Source organism: Squalius cephalus (assembly GCF_949319135.1).
Source record: "Squalius cephalus genome assembly, chromosome: 4".
Lineage (NCBI taxonomy): Eukaryota > Metazoa > Chordata > Actinopteri > Cypriniformes > Leuciscidae > Squalius > Squalius cephalus.
The window spans coordinates 19,456,920-19,475,432 of NC_137125.1; the positions used below are offsets into that span (position 1 = coordinate 19,456,920).

The following is an 18,513-nucleotide window of genomic DNA, read 5'->3' on the forward strand; positions in this document are numbered from 1 at the left end:
GGATCTCATCGAACAGAACTGATTCTGTTCCAAATGTATTAAATATTGTCTTGTTGCTGTTTAACATGAAATTTTACAGGTCTCATCAAAAAGGATGACAGGTCGGATAAGCAGATGAGTCCGGCGACATGATACATGATGTTGTAATTAACAAAAAAAATACTTAAGGTCTCCATTCACAGGTGAAAGCAGCCAGGAAATGGTTCACTCCACAAACAAGGTTCCCATCTGGGGTGCAGTGACACCTCCGTCCAAGCATCTCGACTTAAACTACACCAACCAGCCTCAGCAACCCCAAACGCCGACACCAACGACAACGCAAAGCGTAAAGTGAGGGACAAAGGAAGTGCTAGTAACTTTTCCTCCCTTGCCAACGTGGGATAAGCCCATTGCAACGTTTCGCAAAGAATCACCCTGGTGAAGATGGAACGTCCATGGGGCAACGAGATGATCAACACATCTGGAGGAAGATGTGGACCAACTAATGGTTCAAGCTTAGCATAATAATTAATTGTGTGTTATGTTAATTGATGTTTTTATTCAGTTCAATCAAACTGTGCGACTGAGAATTGATATAGATCTCATGATTTGAACAATTACTTAATTAATAGGTACATTCAGGTACTCGTAAATTAAGAAGAGGAAAATGTTTTAATTCTGTAGAGTATAAGGACTCTAAATAGGTACATTACTGTAAAGATAAAAATAATCTAGGGACTATTTTTTGAGGAAAACTTAAGGGGTTAGAACCCTAATTCAGATATCATAGAGGCTAAAAAAAAAATAAATAAAAAAAAAAATAATAGTTGTAATAATTGTTCTCTAATAAGGGAGGCTAAGTAACTTTGCTGGACTAGGTCCAAATAGATAATTGGGTAGACTTCTATAGCGATGAATGAATGACTAAATTAAATATTTTTTAGGTGTTTCCATTTGTTAAAATAGCAAAAGAAAAACTTTCAAAAAGGAGATTGATTTTTGGGAAACATATTTAATTTCTGAATTATTATTAGTTGAACGGCTTTATAGCATAACCAAATCTCCGACTTAAAGATTTTAATGATTTAATGAAGCCCAGAGCATTAATTAAAACAAATTATGTAGGGGGCACAAAGTTAAAACCTAGACCAAGAACAATGTAACACTTTTGAATTTGAATTTAACACAGTTGAAATGTTCAATTTAAAAACTAAAATGAATCTAAACAGTTAAGACATTTCAGTGAAATAGAATATTTGCTCAAAGCAAAATTCTAAAAAGCTTTCTTAATTCAAAATGAAGTTACAGATTTAATGATCTGGATCAATGGATCCATTATGAACTATTCCGTATTGCCAACAAATAGAGGCAGGACATGTTATGTCCATCAGTTAATTCTGGGAAAATAGGACTGTAGGAAGATAGGTAATTAATGATTAAATGGCACATCAGCAGCTAAAGCTATTCTCATGGCAACAGCTGGGTGAGAGATAATTAAAAAAATATATAATAATAATAAAAAAAAAAATAATTGACATTGTTTGAAACAAGATAATACAATTATTGATATTTGTGTTAAAGATAAAAATGAAAAGATTATATTATTTTTTTGGTTAGATTTTATTACACATATCCTTAAATAGATCTGACTAAGTAAAACAATCGCCTACTTGAATTAAAAGCTAGCAAAATAAGGTTAAGAACAATGGTTAATCAGCAGTATCAGCCTGTTAAAGGCCTAATAGATCAATGTGATTCAAAATTTAGCTTGATTCAAAGTTAAAAGGCAATGTACTATGGTATGATTAGTTTTTTGAAAATAGAATTAGATTGCTAGAATTAGAATGTTGGGAAGAAGATGAAGTTGAGGTTACAGTGCCTGAAGATGAGGTATACGAGAACGAGAGCGAACATGAGTTTGACTAAGAAATTAAATGACCATGGGAAAATTTACCTGTTGTAAATTACTATGATTATAGGAGAAGTAAATGTCAAAATTTGTGTGTATGTTCTTTGAATGAACATGGGGTGGATTGTAATGGAAATTTTACATTTAGATGTGTTCTTTTACATTTAGGTGTGTGCAACTTGTTAACGTTGAACATTTATTTTTACTCATAAGCATTTAAAGAAATATAATCATATAGGCTTGCAGGGGCAAAATGTTCTGGGTAGCAAAGAGACTATGATTACTCAAAGTGACCTATTGTGTACTTCAAGTGTGAAAAGTATGTGCGCAGCTTTGATGAAAATAGAGATAGGCAAAATGTGTGAAATCGAGCAGCAGCTAATTTCCAGGAAACTTTTGCAGACTTGATATTGTTCTGTCTAGATAGAATTTATGTTAGACAGAGATCTCAAACAAAGACGTGTTGCCTTTTAAGGTAAACCAAGGCGATCTTTTGAGACAGACCAGGATGTGTTAAGGGTATATAAGCTTGGCAAAAAGGAGAAGTCAGGGCCTTCTCATATCAGACTCTGACTGATGTGTGAACAGCCAATTTCTTGCAAGAAATAAAGATCTTTATAACTTTTGAAATCTCCAGCTGTCTTCCAATTATTATTTAAAGTTGAGAAAAGAATTTCCACAACAGTTCACATACCCAATGCCATAAAAGTCAAAAAGTTTTGTAACATTCCGATGAAGCTGTGATTTTTAAAAATTCAAAACAGATTTTTTGTAATCAAAATTATTGGTGTGTATGTGTATAAAAGTGTGTTTGTATGTGTGTGTGTGTAGGTGGGTGTGTCTTTTTTTGCACTCTTGATGTTGTAGAGTGTCACCCCTTTACAGCGGTGTACTTTTTTTTAAGATTGTGGCCGATTTGTAGATTGTACACACAAAAATTCGGAGAATTGTTTTTTTTTTGTCAAATTCCCATTCATTTCCTATGGGTCGGTCATTTTTGACCGAAGGCCTGTAGTGTGACTATTTTTTTTACGACCACTTAGCATGCTCGGATCATGACCTCAATTTTTTTTTGTATTCACATACCTAATGCCACAAAAGTCACCAAGTTTCATAACATTCCGATGAAGCTGTGATTTTTAGATATTCAAAACAGAAAATTTTTCGGTCAGAAATGACCGAGGACCGTCTGAGGTTATGACTGATAAAGTCTGTAATACAAACACAGACCAAATATTTAAATGAGGAAGGAGAACTGCAGAACATTTCTTACACTGCTAAGATTCTGTGTGGAGGTAGATGGACCCTCATCTGTATTCAAATCTCCTGCCATATTCTGTAAAATGACAATGACAATTTATTTATTCTCTTATGCAAAAAAGGGGGAATTCATTCTATGCATCATACCTCTATGGGCCTCCCCACATGTTCTGTTTCTGTCACAGCAGAAGTGGTCTCTTCATCTTCATCCTACAGTGAAAATAAGGAAGGATGCTTGGTCTAGCAAACAGAAACCTAAAGACAATAATCACTTACAACTGTGACAGAGTGTGGTGTTGCAGGAGGATCCAATAATACAATGTGGCCATCAGCAACTGCAAGATAATTAAACCAATAATATAATCATGCATATTCAATACTCAATGTATATTCTTAAACAAATACAACTAATAATGAAGGACATTAGGAACATCTAAGAGTACTAGTAATAAGATTACAGTATACAGCATATGCAGTCAAAGCAGCATGCATACTGCACAAGTGAATCAATGACTGTAAAATGCATTCAAAATGCCTTTTTAAAATGGTGACAGTGTTGATGATTTTCTTTATTAAAACACTGACAAAAACAGTGAAAACATCAATAAATCATAAGTATCAATATGGTACACCTACATTTTACTAAGCCACTTGTCTTGGTTGCTGAGTCCGATGAACTGCCCCTGGAATCCCATCGACCACAGGTCGCCCTTTATTAAGGGACAGTGCCAGCTCAGCTGGGGTGAGGGAAGGTGGAGGTGGACCCCCACCTGTTTTACGGGCCTCATCCTTCTTTCTATTGGCTATGTATAGAAAACTAAATTAGGCTACATTAAATACTAAATTACATTGCTGGAGAATGTTTTTGTGTTTCATTTTGACTTACCTCACACTTCTTCTGGCTCCAGAAGGATTACACCTGATAAAACAAGAAGCCAACATACTAGCCAATTATGTGCATTACTACTGCAATATTAAGAAATGTATGGAGGCCAACAAGTAAATACTTGTCTATTTTTACTACATGCCCCAAAGAATTTTTGCGTCACAATGAAAGGGGAAAATAGCCCATTTATAATTTTATAAACTCATGCATTTACTCTGTCCGTTATTTTTTGCCAAGCCAACTCTCTTTCTTTTGCTGATGCAGCAGTATTGCTTTTTTTATTTTATTTTTTTTATAATGGGCTTATAGTCTTCATAAGCAAGCATTAAAACCTCCAACTCAGTTTCACCGAAATATGTAGCTCGCTTTTTTTCTCCCTGGGTTTCCATGGTGACTCCTGAAATCGACGATCCATTGAAAATGTCTTTATGTACTCGCCGTGTGCGCGCATTAACTCTGGGTTACCAATAGGAGGTTGATTAAACTAACTCTTCTCAGGTGTTTTGGAACCGACATACTCATGGTATGCGAGTTTGGGGTAAATCAACCCAGAGGTTATGATTTACCAAATGGTAAGTTAACCAAGCTTTCTGGAATACCCCCCAGGTGTCTAAATCAAACATTGTAGTTATTAAACTAACCAAAAATAAAGACATATAAATAAAAACAATTAACTAAACAAACAAACAAAAGAATATTACCAAAATATATATTACTAATGTGAGCAAAATTAATAATAGTAGTAATAATAATAGTAAACAAATTAATTAACAAAATTACCACTACTGAAGGCAAACTAATGTAGCTCCAACACATGCATTTCAGTGCAAAGAAAGGAGCATTAATCTTTAAGTTGTTTTATTTTGTCTTTCTTCATTTGGTAAGAAAATTGTATTTAACATTGTTCAATGAATGTGATTTAATGCGAGTTATGCTAATAAGGCACATAACTGCTTCCTGAAAATGTCTGTAATTGTTGTTTATTACACTGTTGTATAGGAAACTGCTAAAAAGTACATTTAAAAAGTCATTTTGGCTTCATTATGGCTTTTAACATTTGGGATAAAGTTAAAATATTTGTCATACCTGACCAGATGTTCCTAACGGTAAGGATTAAAGGATATCTCAATCCTAAAAGAAATATAGATAACCTTAGCATACATTGGTATTGTAATTTACACAAGATCGCAAACTTAATGAATTATTAGCTAGCGTTATTCTGTCCCTTCAGTTAGACTTAACAAATAAATGTCACATTACACAAGGAAGTTGTAGGTTGTGTTTGAATAATACCTTATCTTATTTATCTGAGGTAAATTAAACACTGTTCTCTCGTATCCTTGCTCGATGAAGAATGAGACAACACAATGAGCCCAACGGGCGGTTAGAATTTAAAAGAATGATTTTCCCGCTTCAGGGCAGTGACGAGTACATATGTCGTCCAGTGATTGTCCAGACACCTTAGGCACACCCTTAAAGTAATGGCCCTGAACGGTGGTTCAATGTCAACATTTTGACAACGCTGTAACAAGTTCACCACACAACGTAGTTATAGCTACGTTCTGTGTTTGCTGGGTAATGTGTAAAATCAGTTTACCTTTTAGAAAACAGGATCCCATAAACATCTTTAGTCCTACTTCACATCACTGCACCGCAAATTTGACACGGATTTAACTTGTTAAAGAGATGTGAGCAAGTAATGCCTGATCAAACGTACCTGTGAATTGGACCCATTACTTTGTAGATGCCATTTTCTCTTACTGTCTCCACTGGTTAAACTTCACAGACCTCCTCCAGATGCCTCTCACACTGCAGACTTTCTGTCGCGCATGGACAAAACTTTTGACATTCTAAAATCAAGTTGGGAGAAAAATTGCGCATTTTATATCAAGGACAAAAAACATTCTCTTACCTCTCTATATCACAACAGAAGTCTGAAAGGCAGCCTTTAACCTCAAGAAATGTATCTCAGATTGAACATTCAATGGCATCTTACTGGAATTTCCGGTTAGATTTTAGTGGAATACATTTTAATGTTATTATATATATATTACTATTATATGTCTATGTAACATCATGCAGATTCCTTCTTGCCATAGGGGTCTTGTCCAAACTGTCCTGAACGTGCAGGAGGAATTGCATCAGTCAGAAGGGACCAACCATGTAGTGGAGGCTAAACACACGTAAACGCCGTTTACGCACCTCCCAAAATTCGGAAATTGCGTTTACCCACCTCCAAAGTGCGTTTATCCACCTCTAAATTGCGTTTATCTACCTCTAAATTTCACGTTATTTGAGCGGACTTTGCTTTTCCAGTGCGTGATCGCCGATCGGTACATGATTCGAGCATTTGGGCCGTTAACGACAGAGCAGAACGCGCAGCGCAAACACAGAGCGGAACATTGAGCAGAGAGCGAAGCGCGCCGACACACACACACACACACGGAACAAAGAGAACGGCGCACACACGGAGCGGAAAGAAACGCTCGTCAAATTACTAAACAAGCTGCGCGAGAATGAAACCTGATCGCCGAACACGGAGGGGCGGGACGGCATATTTTCGGCGTTTTCAATAGCAGCCGCAACAGGAAAGTTTATTTTTTATTTTTTTACTCATTACAGGCAGCTGGTTTAATGTAGGGACTAGGGAGCATGTCGATACCCAACTGTACAAAAGATTCAGAGGGAATCAAGCCTGCACCAGGTTAAAGACTTTTCCCTCTACATGGAAACACTGATCCACATTTTTCTGACATATTATAGACCAAACAACTAATCGATCAATCAAGAAAATATTCAACAGATTAATCGACTATGAAAATAATCCCAAATCCCTAATCATTATGTACAAGTGCATTGCATTGGAAGCCCTGGATATAAGCCTCCCTCTCGATCTCTCTTAAATATTTTTGTTCTCTCTGTTTTGTCATTTAGTAAACTTTATAGATTTCAACCATATTATTCCTTCTTGAGTCTCTTTAACAAGTAAACTAAACTCTACAGAGTAACTAAACTCTGTAACTGGTGCATGTACCAGCATGTACCATGAGGTTAATGGCTGTCTCCACCATTTTGAGACTGCAAGGCAAGCAGGCAAGTTTTGGGCTTGTTATGGACAATTAAAAATGTGAACATACACGTTGCACTGTTGTGCGGTGGACTCTCAGCGTATTTCAGAATGAATAGAGTCGGCGTTTCTTTAATATCGAGGCTCCATAGTTTGTTTCTTGTATGATTGTTAGGCCTGTTGGTATAAAATGAATTGCACTGTCTGCCTGAAAAATATGCGCTCTCTTCCCATGCAGTCAATATTAACGCGAGTCTTCAGAACTGGCTCGTCCTAGTCGTCACCCTGACATGACAGTGCATAATTTAATAGTTAATTAGCCTATAATGTAAATGACTTATTTTATTCAAGCTTTCTTTCTTTTTGCAAAAAAATAAAGTGCAATAGGCATTAATTAGTAGTAGGCTAAATAGCAGCATGTTATTACAACGATAAAATTGTACAGTAGCCTAGTCAGGTAAGGTCAGATTTGCCGATGTGCGTTTTATTTAGGTTATTTATTTATTTTTGTCCCTGTGCGCCGATCGGAGACGGAGTTCACTGCTGATATTATGGGGATACAACATAGCCAATAGGCTATACTAGAAGGGACTTTAGCCTTTCAGTATCTTTGCAGCATTGGATCAGTATCCTTTCTAGAACAGGTAAGAGCTTTCTAGCCTCGCAGCTCGTGTCAGCAGCACCTTGCATCGCCCATAGACCTTAAAACAATCAGCGGATGGCAGGCAGGTGCGGCTTTGAAAATTGGTCAAAAAACGTTGGATGGCAGACGGATGATGAGTTTTGTGATGCGGATGTAATAATAGCCCATCCGCGCATCTCTACCTCTCCCTAACATGAACGGCATCATCAGGGAGCAAGGCTCCGTAAGGAAGTAATGCGACATTTGTGAAGGGACAACAACACAAAAGTTCATTTTTTAACAAGATCCTTTAATGTAGAAGCAATGTCACCCAACACAACCCTTATTTGTTTAAGTTCATCTGCTATAACTGTAATTGCCTCAATTGTGTCCATCTGTGTCTGAAGGACAGCCTCAGTCAACAGCCGGCCTCCTCACCACCCTGTGCTCCCATACCCTCTGGAAAAACAAGGTCACAATAACCTATTGTGCTATTTCTATTTTATTTAATTGTGCTCATGCAATAAAATGATTTACCCGTTTCCACTGTCTCCGTCTCCCTCCCTGTCAGACAGAATGCCACACTGTCAAGACCACTTGGCTCAATGTAGAGTTGACATAGGGGAGACAACACTGAACTTAATATTTAATTAGAATGCTGGTTTATTAACGAATGATTTACAAAAGTCAGTAAATGGGAAGCCAAAAAGGAGAACGGGCAAGGAGCGCCGACCGAAGCCAGCCTCTCATCATCAAGGCCGGAATAGCAGAAAGAGAGCGCGAGCCAACTGGAAGGCAGTGATTTTAAAGACTCTCTCATCGATCCACCAATTAGCACGGCACGGCCCACCACAACAGCTCCACCTAAAAGTGACACAGAACAGCAGCAATAGGCAATGCAGGCTTGATTACCGACACATGGCCAAGCCAGGGAGGAGACACACCCAGCACTGCATAGCCAGGCGTGACACACACACACTGGTTTTTCCAACGATAGAAGCCAGTTGGGTCTCCAGGGGGTACAGATCGGGCATCCCAGTACCCCCACCAGTCCCAGACACACTGTCAGTGACTGGCGAGCCTTTTTTTTGCCCCACCTTTATGTCGGACCACTTTTTTTATTTCAGGAACCGTCCTGTTAGCCGAACCAACTGCATTCACATGTTGCCATTCCACACTTTTTTTGTTTGTTAGTAATGCCAATGCTATGGCTACCAAACAAAATAATTTTTCTTTCCTCCACCTCCATCATAAGAACCTCTATTTCAGTATCTGAGAAATTTAGTTTTTTCGCCTTGTTCTCCATTGCTGCCATTTTTGAGCATAAAGAACCTTTTCCTGGCTCATATTAATATGCACGGCCATTCATGAGGTGATTTGCATGGGCCATTTTTGGCTTTTGGACGCACGTACACTTTAAGTAAGGATCCTACAGTTTTATAAATGAGACCCCTGTTGACTGTGGAGGCCATTTGAGTTTAATGAACTCATTGTCACATTCAAGAAACATTTGAGATGATTTGAGCTTTAAGACATGGTACGTTACTCTGGGTACACAATCCAAGTTTTTAGCCCCGATTTTCACTCGCAGATAGAATGTGATATTGAATATGGTACAAATTGTGTACAAAATATGCTTTATTGCGTTGAGAGAAAAATTTGATGTTTAGAGAAATTTCATTGAAATTCATCAGCGCTGGAATAAATTAATCAAATTCCAGTCAAATCAAAATGTGTTCAACTTCACTTTTTGTTAACCAGGCAGATGTGGCTGTTTATCTTTACCATGTACTCATCTCATATACTTACAACATAAAATGCAGTGACATAAGCACCAAATATACTTGAAATACATGTTTGCAGTTAATACATAATTGAAACCGAACAAAGAATTTTAATTTTTTTTAAATCACATGGAATCAGTTTCAGTCTGACTGCTCTAATCGGATTTCCCGTGGTTTATGTGACTTTCTCACGCCACGTAAATGCAGTAGTCCCAGCGTATGCCAACCAATGCAACATCATTGCCATAGAAACCAATGCAGATATTCCGAAAAACTAACAGGACACAAATCAGATATGAACAGTTGTGATACAGTGTGAACAGTCAATAATTTAGATCAGATTCCAATTAGTTATGGACTGACAGCCGCGTTTCCATTACCCTTCAAATTGCGCAAATTAAAATGGATAATTGAAAATACGCCCAATGGAAACAATGGTAGATTTCGCAAAAACTCCCATATATCGCAAAAAATTATTTTTTCATATACATGACAAAAGAAAATAAACAGCACCAAACCAAAGAGACAGATGCAAATAAATGACGTGTAGGAGCATCATCTGTTCACACAAGTATTTATAAGAATGCATGTGCTAGTTGACAGTTTCCTTTAGTCCTTTTGGTGTGTTCAAGTACAGCTTTAAGTTCAAGTACCGAAACACAATCGGCTTTCCTCGCCACTAATACACATTGAAGTTGGTTTGGTGTGTCCCGGGCTTATGACAAAATAATTTTTATACCACTTTAGTATAGGGGCCAATTCTCACTATTAACTATTTGATTATTAGCATACATTTTACTAGAATATTGGTTGTCAATAACTAGGATATTTTCTGTTTATTAGTACTTATAAAACCTTATAAGTTTCTTTCTATGTGACCTTATTTTACATCCCTTAATCCACCCAATACCTAACCTTACTATTAATAAGCAGCAATTAGGAGACCGAGGCAAAAGTTAAATAGTGAGAATTGGACACGAATCTAAAGGGTTTCAATGTTTTTATTACACTAATCCCAATTAAATTGCCTTCTTCCAGAGTGAATGTGCAAATGACTTTGAAATCGCTCCTTTTTCTAAGCTTCTTGCTTCGCTGAGGAACACTGCGATGCCTTTCCACAACATTTTTTCCAATGACGCTTCAGGTCTCTTTTATACGTGAACCTCCCTTCACACTGAGGACACGTGAAAGGCCTCTCTCCGGTGTGAATTCTCATGTGAGTCTGAAGGTTTCCATTGAGTGTGAAACTCTTTCCACACTGAGGGCAGGTGAAAGGCTTCTCTCCAGTGTGAATTCTCAAGTGAGTCTGCAGGTTTCCTTTAAGTGTGAAACCCTTTCCACACTGATAGCACATGAAAGGCTTCTCTCCAGTGTGACTTAATACATGATTCTCAAGGTGTTTACTGTCTTTAAATCGCGCCCCACACTGATGACACTTGAAAACGTTCTCTTTTGAGTGAAGCCTCATGTGCTGTTTAAGGGTTACCTTGTGTCTCAAACTCTTTCCACACTGATCACATGTGAAAGGCTTCGCTCCAGTGTGACTGTTCATGTGATACCTTAGATTTAGATCTGTTGTGAAACCCTTCCCACACAGTTTGCAGGGGTAGGGCTTCTCTCCATTGTGAAGTCTAATGTGTCTGTTAAAGCTTCCCGTTTGAGTGAAACCTTTTCCACACTGAGGGCAGGTGAAAGACTTCTCTCTCTAATGAACTCTCATGTGGGTTTTCAGGCTTCCTTTTTTCTTGAAACTCCTTCCACACTGCTGGCAGGTGAAGTTGGTTTGGGTTTTTTTAGCTCTTTTTCGTGAGGAAGTCTTTTCAGTCTTTGAGCAACTAAACAAGTTTTCTCCAGTTGTGAAATCATACTGGTCTTTCTCCTCCGTTTCATTCAGTACTTCACTCTCCTCTTTCAGCACTGTAAGGTCTAAGGTGAAAATAGAGAAGTTAACAATGGCACCAAACAACAGACACCAAACATGTAGGCATGTATGCAGAATCCTGTAGCCACAAAGCAACTGAGAGAGTTGTTACCTGTAATCTCAGAACCTCTTCACAATATTGTTTACTCTTTACTTTTAGGACACATCCCAAATACTTATCAAACAGTTATCAAACACACTATCTAAAACCCACAGTTTGACCAATAAGAACTGGAAAACCTGCAATTTAGGTCTAAAATATTAGAAAAACATTGGCATCTCAACTATGTTCAGTTTTGCAGAGAAACTATTTGTGAACAATATCAGTCAGGATGTAAGCCATATTGTTTATGTATATTAATGTTATAAACAAACTGCTTTCGGCATCTAGTCATTAGATATTTCGCCAACACCGACTATGACATTCTCTTGGACAGATTTATAATTATGTTGGCATTTGTGGACATCTGTCACATCTAGCCGACTGCTACTACATGTGTTTGACAAGAAGACTCTTCATTTACTCAAGGAAAGTATGGTGTGCCACAGGGCTCAGTATTAGGTTCTCTGCTTTTCTCCTCGTATGCTTCCCTAAGGAGCCAATGTCATTATATTTCACTGTTATGTTCATGATACTCAGTTTTAAATGTCTTCACAACCTGAACAACATTACAGGCTGTTTTTGGAATAGCAAATATGGGATGTCTATTAATTTTCCTGTACTGATTCTGACAAGACAAAAGCCAAAAAAATCTCCAAATACCTAGATCCCATTGGATGGATGTAACATTACATTTCTAATGTTTGAAGAACAGCCTTCTATATGTTGCAGGATCAACAAATAAGCTCTTATAAATGACACGGACAGCTCTCGGATTTCATTAGAATATCTTAATTTGTGTTCTGAAGACGAACAAAGGTCTTACGGGTTTAAAACGACATGAGGGTGAGTAATTAATGACAGAAATTAAATTTTTGGGTGAACTAACCCTATAAAAGAAAAACATAATTTGAAACTGTAAAGGGTCTTTTGTTTGTTTAAAGGAATAATAACAAAAATAAAAAAAATCTAACAAGATATGCTTTCTGCCGTCTCAGTCTCCGTGAACTGCGCGTCACAAAAATGAACTGAAACTCAGCGTATGCTTGCCTCACAGACATGAGAAATATCTAGCCTATAGAAAGCCTGAAATGTCTACTATTAGAAGTTTATGTGCGCTCGAGCGCAGAATAGGTTATATATTATGCCTATATATTAAACGATTATTATGGTTTAGTATCCCTGCCGCCCAGTATATATTCAAGTAATTAGGTTTGGCTCAAATGAACATCTAGGCCTACTAGTTTATGGGATCAAATTCCCGCCAAATATATAGCGGTCACGTATAAAAAAAGAATAAGCGTGAATCAAAAATTTAAAAACACATGTAAAAATATATTGCACAAACTGAAAAAAAAAAAAGCAAAATGATCAGAATAGCAAACAACGTGGTCACGGATCAAAATATAATAAGCATGAATCAAGAAATAACAAGCATGAATAAAAACTTTAAACACATTAAAAGTTATTTTGCACAAAACTTAAACTTATGGTCATGCTTTCTTAAAAAGTATGTTTTCCTTGGTTTTATTACTGTGTACTTTGTGCTTTCTTGCATTTTCTGCTCATATTTTACTCTTTTGTACGCTTGTGCTGTTTTTCTCTTCGCTCTTCTTTCTATGTTCTGCGCTTGCTTTCCCAAATGTTGCAGTTCGAGTTTCATGTAAATTAGGGCGGGCTTAAGAGTCACCATTGGTCCACTAGTTCCAGATTGACAGCTACTCCTCTAGCCAATCAATCGAAGAGGGGAGTTGACGTCACACCAATGCGACTCGTGGCTACTGATGCTTATGTAGGAGTACAAGCTGTTTATGTTTGTACAATTTCTTCAATCCCATTATAATATACTAAAATGTTATTTTTCTAATACTTTTATATACTGTTCAATTTCTTATTTGTGCTTTGTTATGTGCATTTATTAAATTAATTATTTAGTGAAGCACTTCATTCTGAGTAAATATAACAACAAAGAAGCACTGCTGCACTCTCTTTTATTTAATTTTTCTTTAATCCTTACTCCTTTTCAGGAGTGCTGCACTTACTTATACAGGGGAAGACGGCAGTTAAATTTAACTTTACAAAGACTTTCAAGCAGTAAAGCTATCTGAACTCTGGACATAAATAATTAAATTCATCTTTTTTGAGATACATGAGAATGTTAATGTGCACACTTGTAATTGGTGTTAAACAATATTACTTGGCTCATGATGTCAATATGCTAAGGCTGCTGTAAGTAAAACATCCTGCAGTTATGAAACGCTACAATTCGTTGCAAAAACTAAGTTAAAAACGGCCATTGTCTGAAGACTTTAGGACTTTGACCTGTCACCGCTACGCATTGCCTACCTTTTTTATTAACCTCGCCAAATTTGACAAGATTATTGAAAATGATTGTGTTACAGAGAAGATATACAGAAACCAGTTGAATTTAATACAGTGATTTATTACAAACGTACTGTGTTTACTTACATAGCTACATAATTGCATATTACTTTAGGATTAATGTTTTAAATATAGCTTAAAATTTGAATACAGCAACATCTCCATCAGCGATAGGTAACGTTGTTTCTAGAGTGCCGCTGTCCTGCAGAGTTTAGCGTCAACTCCGATTAAAAACCTCACCTGTCTTAAATATCCTAAAGACGATGATTAGCTGGTTCAGGTGTGTTTGATTAGGGTTGGAGGAGCTAAACTCTGCACCCAGGACCGACATTATCCTTGTTATTGATTAAATATGAAAGTAAAACGGGCAGTAGGTGGTGGCTGCTCGGAGAAGATCGACGCTCGCGGTGCCAGGTCCAGTGCATTAGAGGTGAATGATGGATCATCAGACAGGCATAACTGTAACAGGTCGTCGTTAGGATGACGCATTTAACCATATCATACCATATTGCCAGGTATAGGTAGCCTATATACCGGCAACAGGTTGAGTTGCAGGCACACATGCAGTTTAAAGGTGTCCTGCCACGGAATTTTTTTTGCCAACTGAGTTGATGGTCGTCTTCTCCTGTATAACAAGTAAGCATCAGTAGCCACGAGTCGCATTGGTGTGACGTCAACTCCCCTCTTCGATTGATTGGCTAGAGGAGTAGCTGTCAATCTAGAACTAGTGGACCAATGGTGACGCTTAAGCCCGCCCTAATTTACATGAAACTCCAACTGCAACATTTGGGAAAGCAAGCGCAGAACATAGAAAGAAGAGCGAAGAGAAAAACAGCACAAGCGTACAAAAGAGTAAAATATGAGCAGAAAATGCAAGAAAGCACAAAGTACACAGTAATAAAACCAAGGAAAACATACTTTTTAAGAAAGCATGACCATAAGTTTAAGTTTTGTGCAAAATAACTTTTAATGTGTTTAAAGTTTTTATTCATGCTTGTTATTTCTTGATTCATGCTTATTATATTTTGATCCGTGACCACGTTGTTTGCTATTCTGATCATTTTGCTTTTTTTTTTTTCAGTTTATGCAATATATTTTTACATGTGTTTTTACATTTTTGATTCACGCTTATTATTTTTTTATACGTGACCGCTATATATTTGGCGGGAATTTGATCCCATACTAGTTGATTAGAAAAATCTTTAGTCAGGGGCAGCCTAATTTTAAACGTAATGCTACTTTTTTGCTTTTTTTTTTTTAATAACTTTTTTAATCCGTCAGTCAGTGACTTATCACACATTTACAAATGTTTAAATGAAAAATTGTTATTAGCACATTGTTTTATGATCTGTCCTGACAGCGATTAATTTTAATTCATGAATATATAGGATAAATTAATATTACAAACTGTTTCTTTGCATTTATTTTGGATTTATTGTCAGTACTGGGCTCACAGTTCACAGTGTTCGTCCACCGCCAAAGACCCTTTTTGACCCAGGGAAAACCCTGTTAGGACACTCATTCTTCAAAACTATCATTCATTTCTGTAGAGCTGGACATTTTAATAAAGATCAAATGACAGAGTTCAGCTTTAAGAATGAAACCAACCTGTTTGTTCCTCAGGATCTTCATGTTTCACTCTGAATGTTTCTTCAATCTTCATTTCTTCACTCTCCTCTTTAATAAACTCCATCTTTGTTTGTTCCTCAGTATCTTCATGTTTTACTCTAATTGTTTCTTCAATCTTCATGTCTTCACTCTCCACTTTAATAAACGCCATCTTTATAACAGAATGTTTAGGATGAGAATAATTAGTAGAAAGAAAAACACTCAAAACTAAATCTCTGTGTGTGTCTCAATCAGCTCTAGTTCAGTAGTTCAGTGCACTGGTAAGAGAGACAGTCAGAGTGAGAGTTAATGGACTTAAATCACCCGATTAGACTAAAAGTTATAAAAAGACTCAAAACTAGCACTACAAATTATAATACAAGAACACAAAATATAAAACATCTCATTTTTAGATTAATATTTCGTGTAAAAATTAGGTAGTTAATGATATGTAATTACATTTTAAAATGTAAAAATAGTTAGTGTTTGTTGTTCTCGTTGCATTTCCACTATTTTCACGAATCGAGCGCTTCGAATCACTGAATCATTTTGAAAAGCATTTGATTCAATTGACTCGGAGTTTCAAAAAGCTCTGTTTTGCTCATCTCTACCCGTGATTGAATTCGTGTTCATGATAAACTGATTCATAATAAAGGGAGCGAAATGAGACGCACATTTTCTGTTAATCATGTGTGGATGCGCTTTACTCAAACAAATAAACATGCACTGATGTTAGATAATGCATCACAACGTTACATTCAATAACAACGCATTATTTTTTACAATTCATTTTAAAACTAAGAAATAACCTGAACGGATAGCTTTGAATTAAACACTTTACAAACACTAACCTTCTTCAGCCGAATCACAACAGAAGCAAGAGCGCGGCGCAGCCTTATGACGTAAAATCACAACTCCAAAATAAAAGTCCTTTTCTAAAATTACAAAAGTGCATAGAAATACGTATGTGCATTTTCATACTAATCATAAAACATATATCAGCAGCATCCAGAGTTGAATACTTTGTGAAATAGAAAATATATGTTGTTCAGTGATGTGCTGAAAATAACTAACAAAGAAAGGTTTGAACCACATCTAATACATGAGATTCTGTCTAAAAGGCAAAACACTAATGATTTAAACGATTTAGTGCATACACCATTTATTTATTTATTTACTTATTTTCTTGCTTACTTTACCTACCTACCAGTGGTCTCTGGAACTTTTCTATATCAAACCATTTCCCCCCCCCCCCATTTTTGTTTGATATGTATCAAAAACAATTATTGAACTCAAATATAGCAAGCTTTATAATTTTTGACAGAGCCATTTTAGATGATCAGTCTTACCTGGTTTGTGCATGATGTTGAAGTGGATTCTTCCCCGAACTGTGCAAGCTTACAGTATTTCAGTCTGTAGCTGTTGGTGTGTTTGAAATATGTCTTTTAAAAACACTTTTAGAGTTTGCTTTTTGCTTACTTATCATTAAATGCATTATATAAATCCACTTAGAGTATAAATCACAGCATGTTTTAGATTATAAAAAATAAAAACACAATTTATTATAGTCCGGAAAATACGATATAACAAATTATTTCACAGAAAATATACTGTATTTATATTAGATATTGTCTCTCTTTTCCACAGTATCGTACACACAAGAGCCTGAAATATATCATTTTCACAACAGCCTGAAATAAATCATTTTCCTGCTACGCTTTGAAACAATCTGCATTGTACAGCGCTATAGAAATAAAGGTGACTTGACTTGTATTTTTAAATGTTGTTTTCTGTTTAAATGTTGTTTTCTGACTGTTTTTATGTTTTAAATTATATTTAAAAAAATTCCAAAACATAAAAACAATGAAATATTGTTTAAACTTCATAGTTTTGCTGCGCACCTCCTGCAACCTATCAAGTCACTCACCTATAAGGGTTTCGAGAGGGATGTATTATAAATGTAACAACAAAGTCACTTTGCTGTAAGGGTTTCTTAGTGGGATAAATTTCCATTTTACCAGCGGCCATTCCAGTTTAACCCTTTACCCACCATTGATGGAAATGTCCGGCTCTCCGGGTTTTCACTGTTATACGGTAGGGGGCGCTATTACGCTTCTTCTGAAAGAGTACAGAATCTCCTGATCAAAACACAGGTGAAGAAGAAGCAGCAGCAACATGCGATCTCATTTGTAATCATATGCCCATTTACCGCTTATCAACATTATACAGCATATAAATCAAAACTTTTTAATGTTACTGAATTAAATGTTGACCCAGAACGAGCTATAGTACTTTGAAGCTTTAGGGGTGTTGATGGACCAACGTCATTGGACTCGACCTACTCCATCTATGTTTTGATCATCATTCTGAATCTGATCTGGATGTAGTTTTTGACAAAAACTTATCCATATTCAAGTGTTGATCAAAAAAAGCATGCATTAAGCTAGAATAAAACAGGTTTTGCTGTTGTTCTTTAAAAGCAGAGGGTCTATTCTTTCTTTTGAAATATTGCGTGTACAGATATTCAGACAACTAAAGAGTCTGGGTGCCATGAACTTTTTGTGAAAATGATAAAAAATTGTATCATTGGCTGGCAACCTTTTCAAAAACGCTGGCGGGGAAAGAGTTAGCATGAATGCAAGGGGATTACTTGCCATGGCAACAAATGGCAGTTGCATGGATGAATACCTCAATAGCATACATCCAAATTGGTATATTTTTGGCAGTATACAGACCCGTGGTATTTCCCATATCTGGTCAGGTATCTAATACTCCCTTTCACACAACGAATACTGGTTCCCATATCTAATACACCTGGATTCATCCGAAATTAAAATTTACATCTGAAAAACTGTATACATTACAGGAATACTATACACCCCTTTTAATGCAGTGTGTGCTCTTATGTTTTGTGTGTTTGGGGTGTGCTGTCTAGATCTTGACACTTTGGTCTAGTCTTGGTTCAGTTTCGGCGTCAGGGTCGTGACACCCATGC

The 18,513-nt window shown here is 36.6% G+C and overlaps 1 protein-coding gene across 1 annotated transcript; it reads right to left on the bottom strand.

The window, feature by feature from the left end:
• Nucleotides 1-7,466: 7,466 nt before the first annotated feature.
• LOC307157588 (uncharacterized protein) lies at nt 7,467-16,424 on the bottom strand. The gene is made up of 3 exons (XM_079869521.1): nt 16,370-16,424; nt 15,519-15,690; nt 7,467-11,433 (listed from the first exon to the last, which is right to left on the bottom strand). The coding sequence occupies exons 2-3, from the start codon at nt 15,688-15,690 to the stop codon at nt 11,213-11,215; spliced, it is 393 nt and encodes a 130-aa protein (XP_079725647.1). The 5' UTR covers nt 16,370-16,424; the 3' UTR covers nt 7,467-11,212.
• Nucleotides 16,425-18,513: the final 2,089 nt, after the last annotated feature.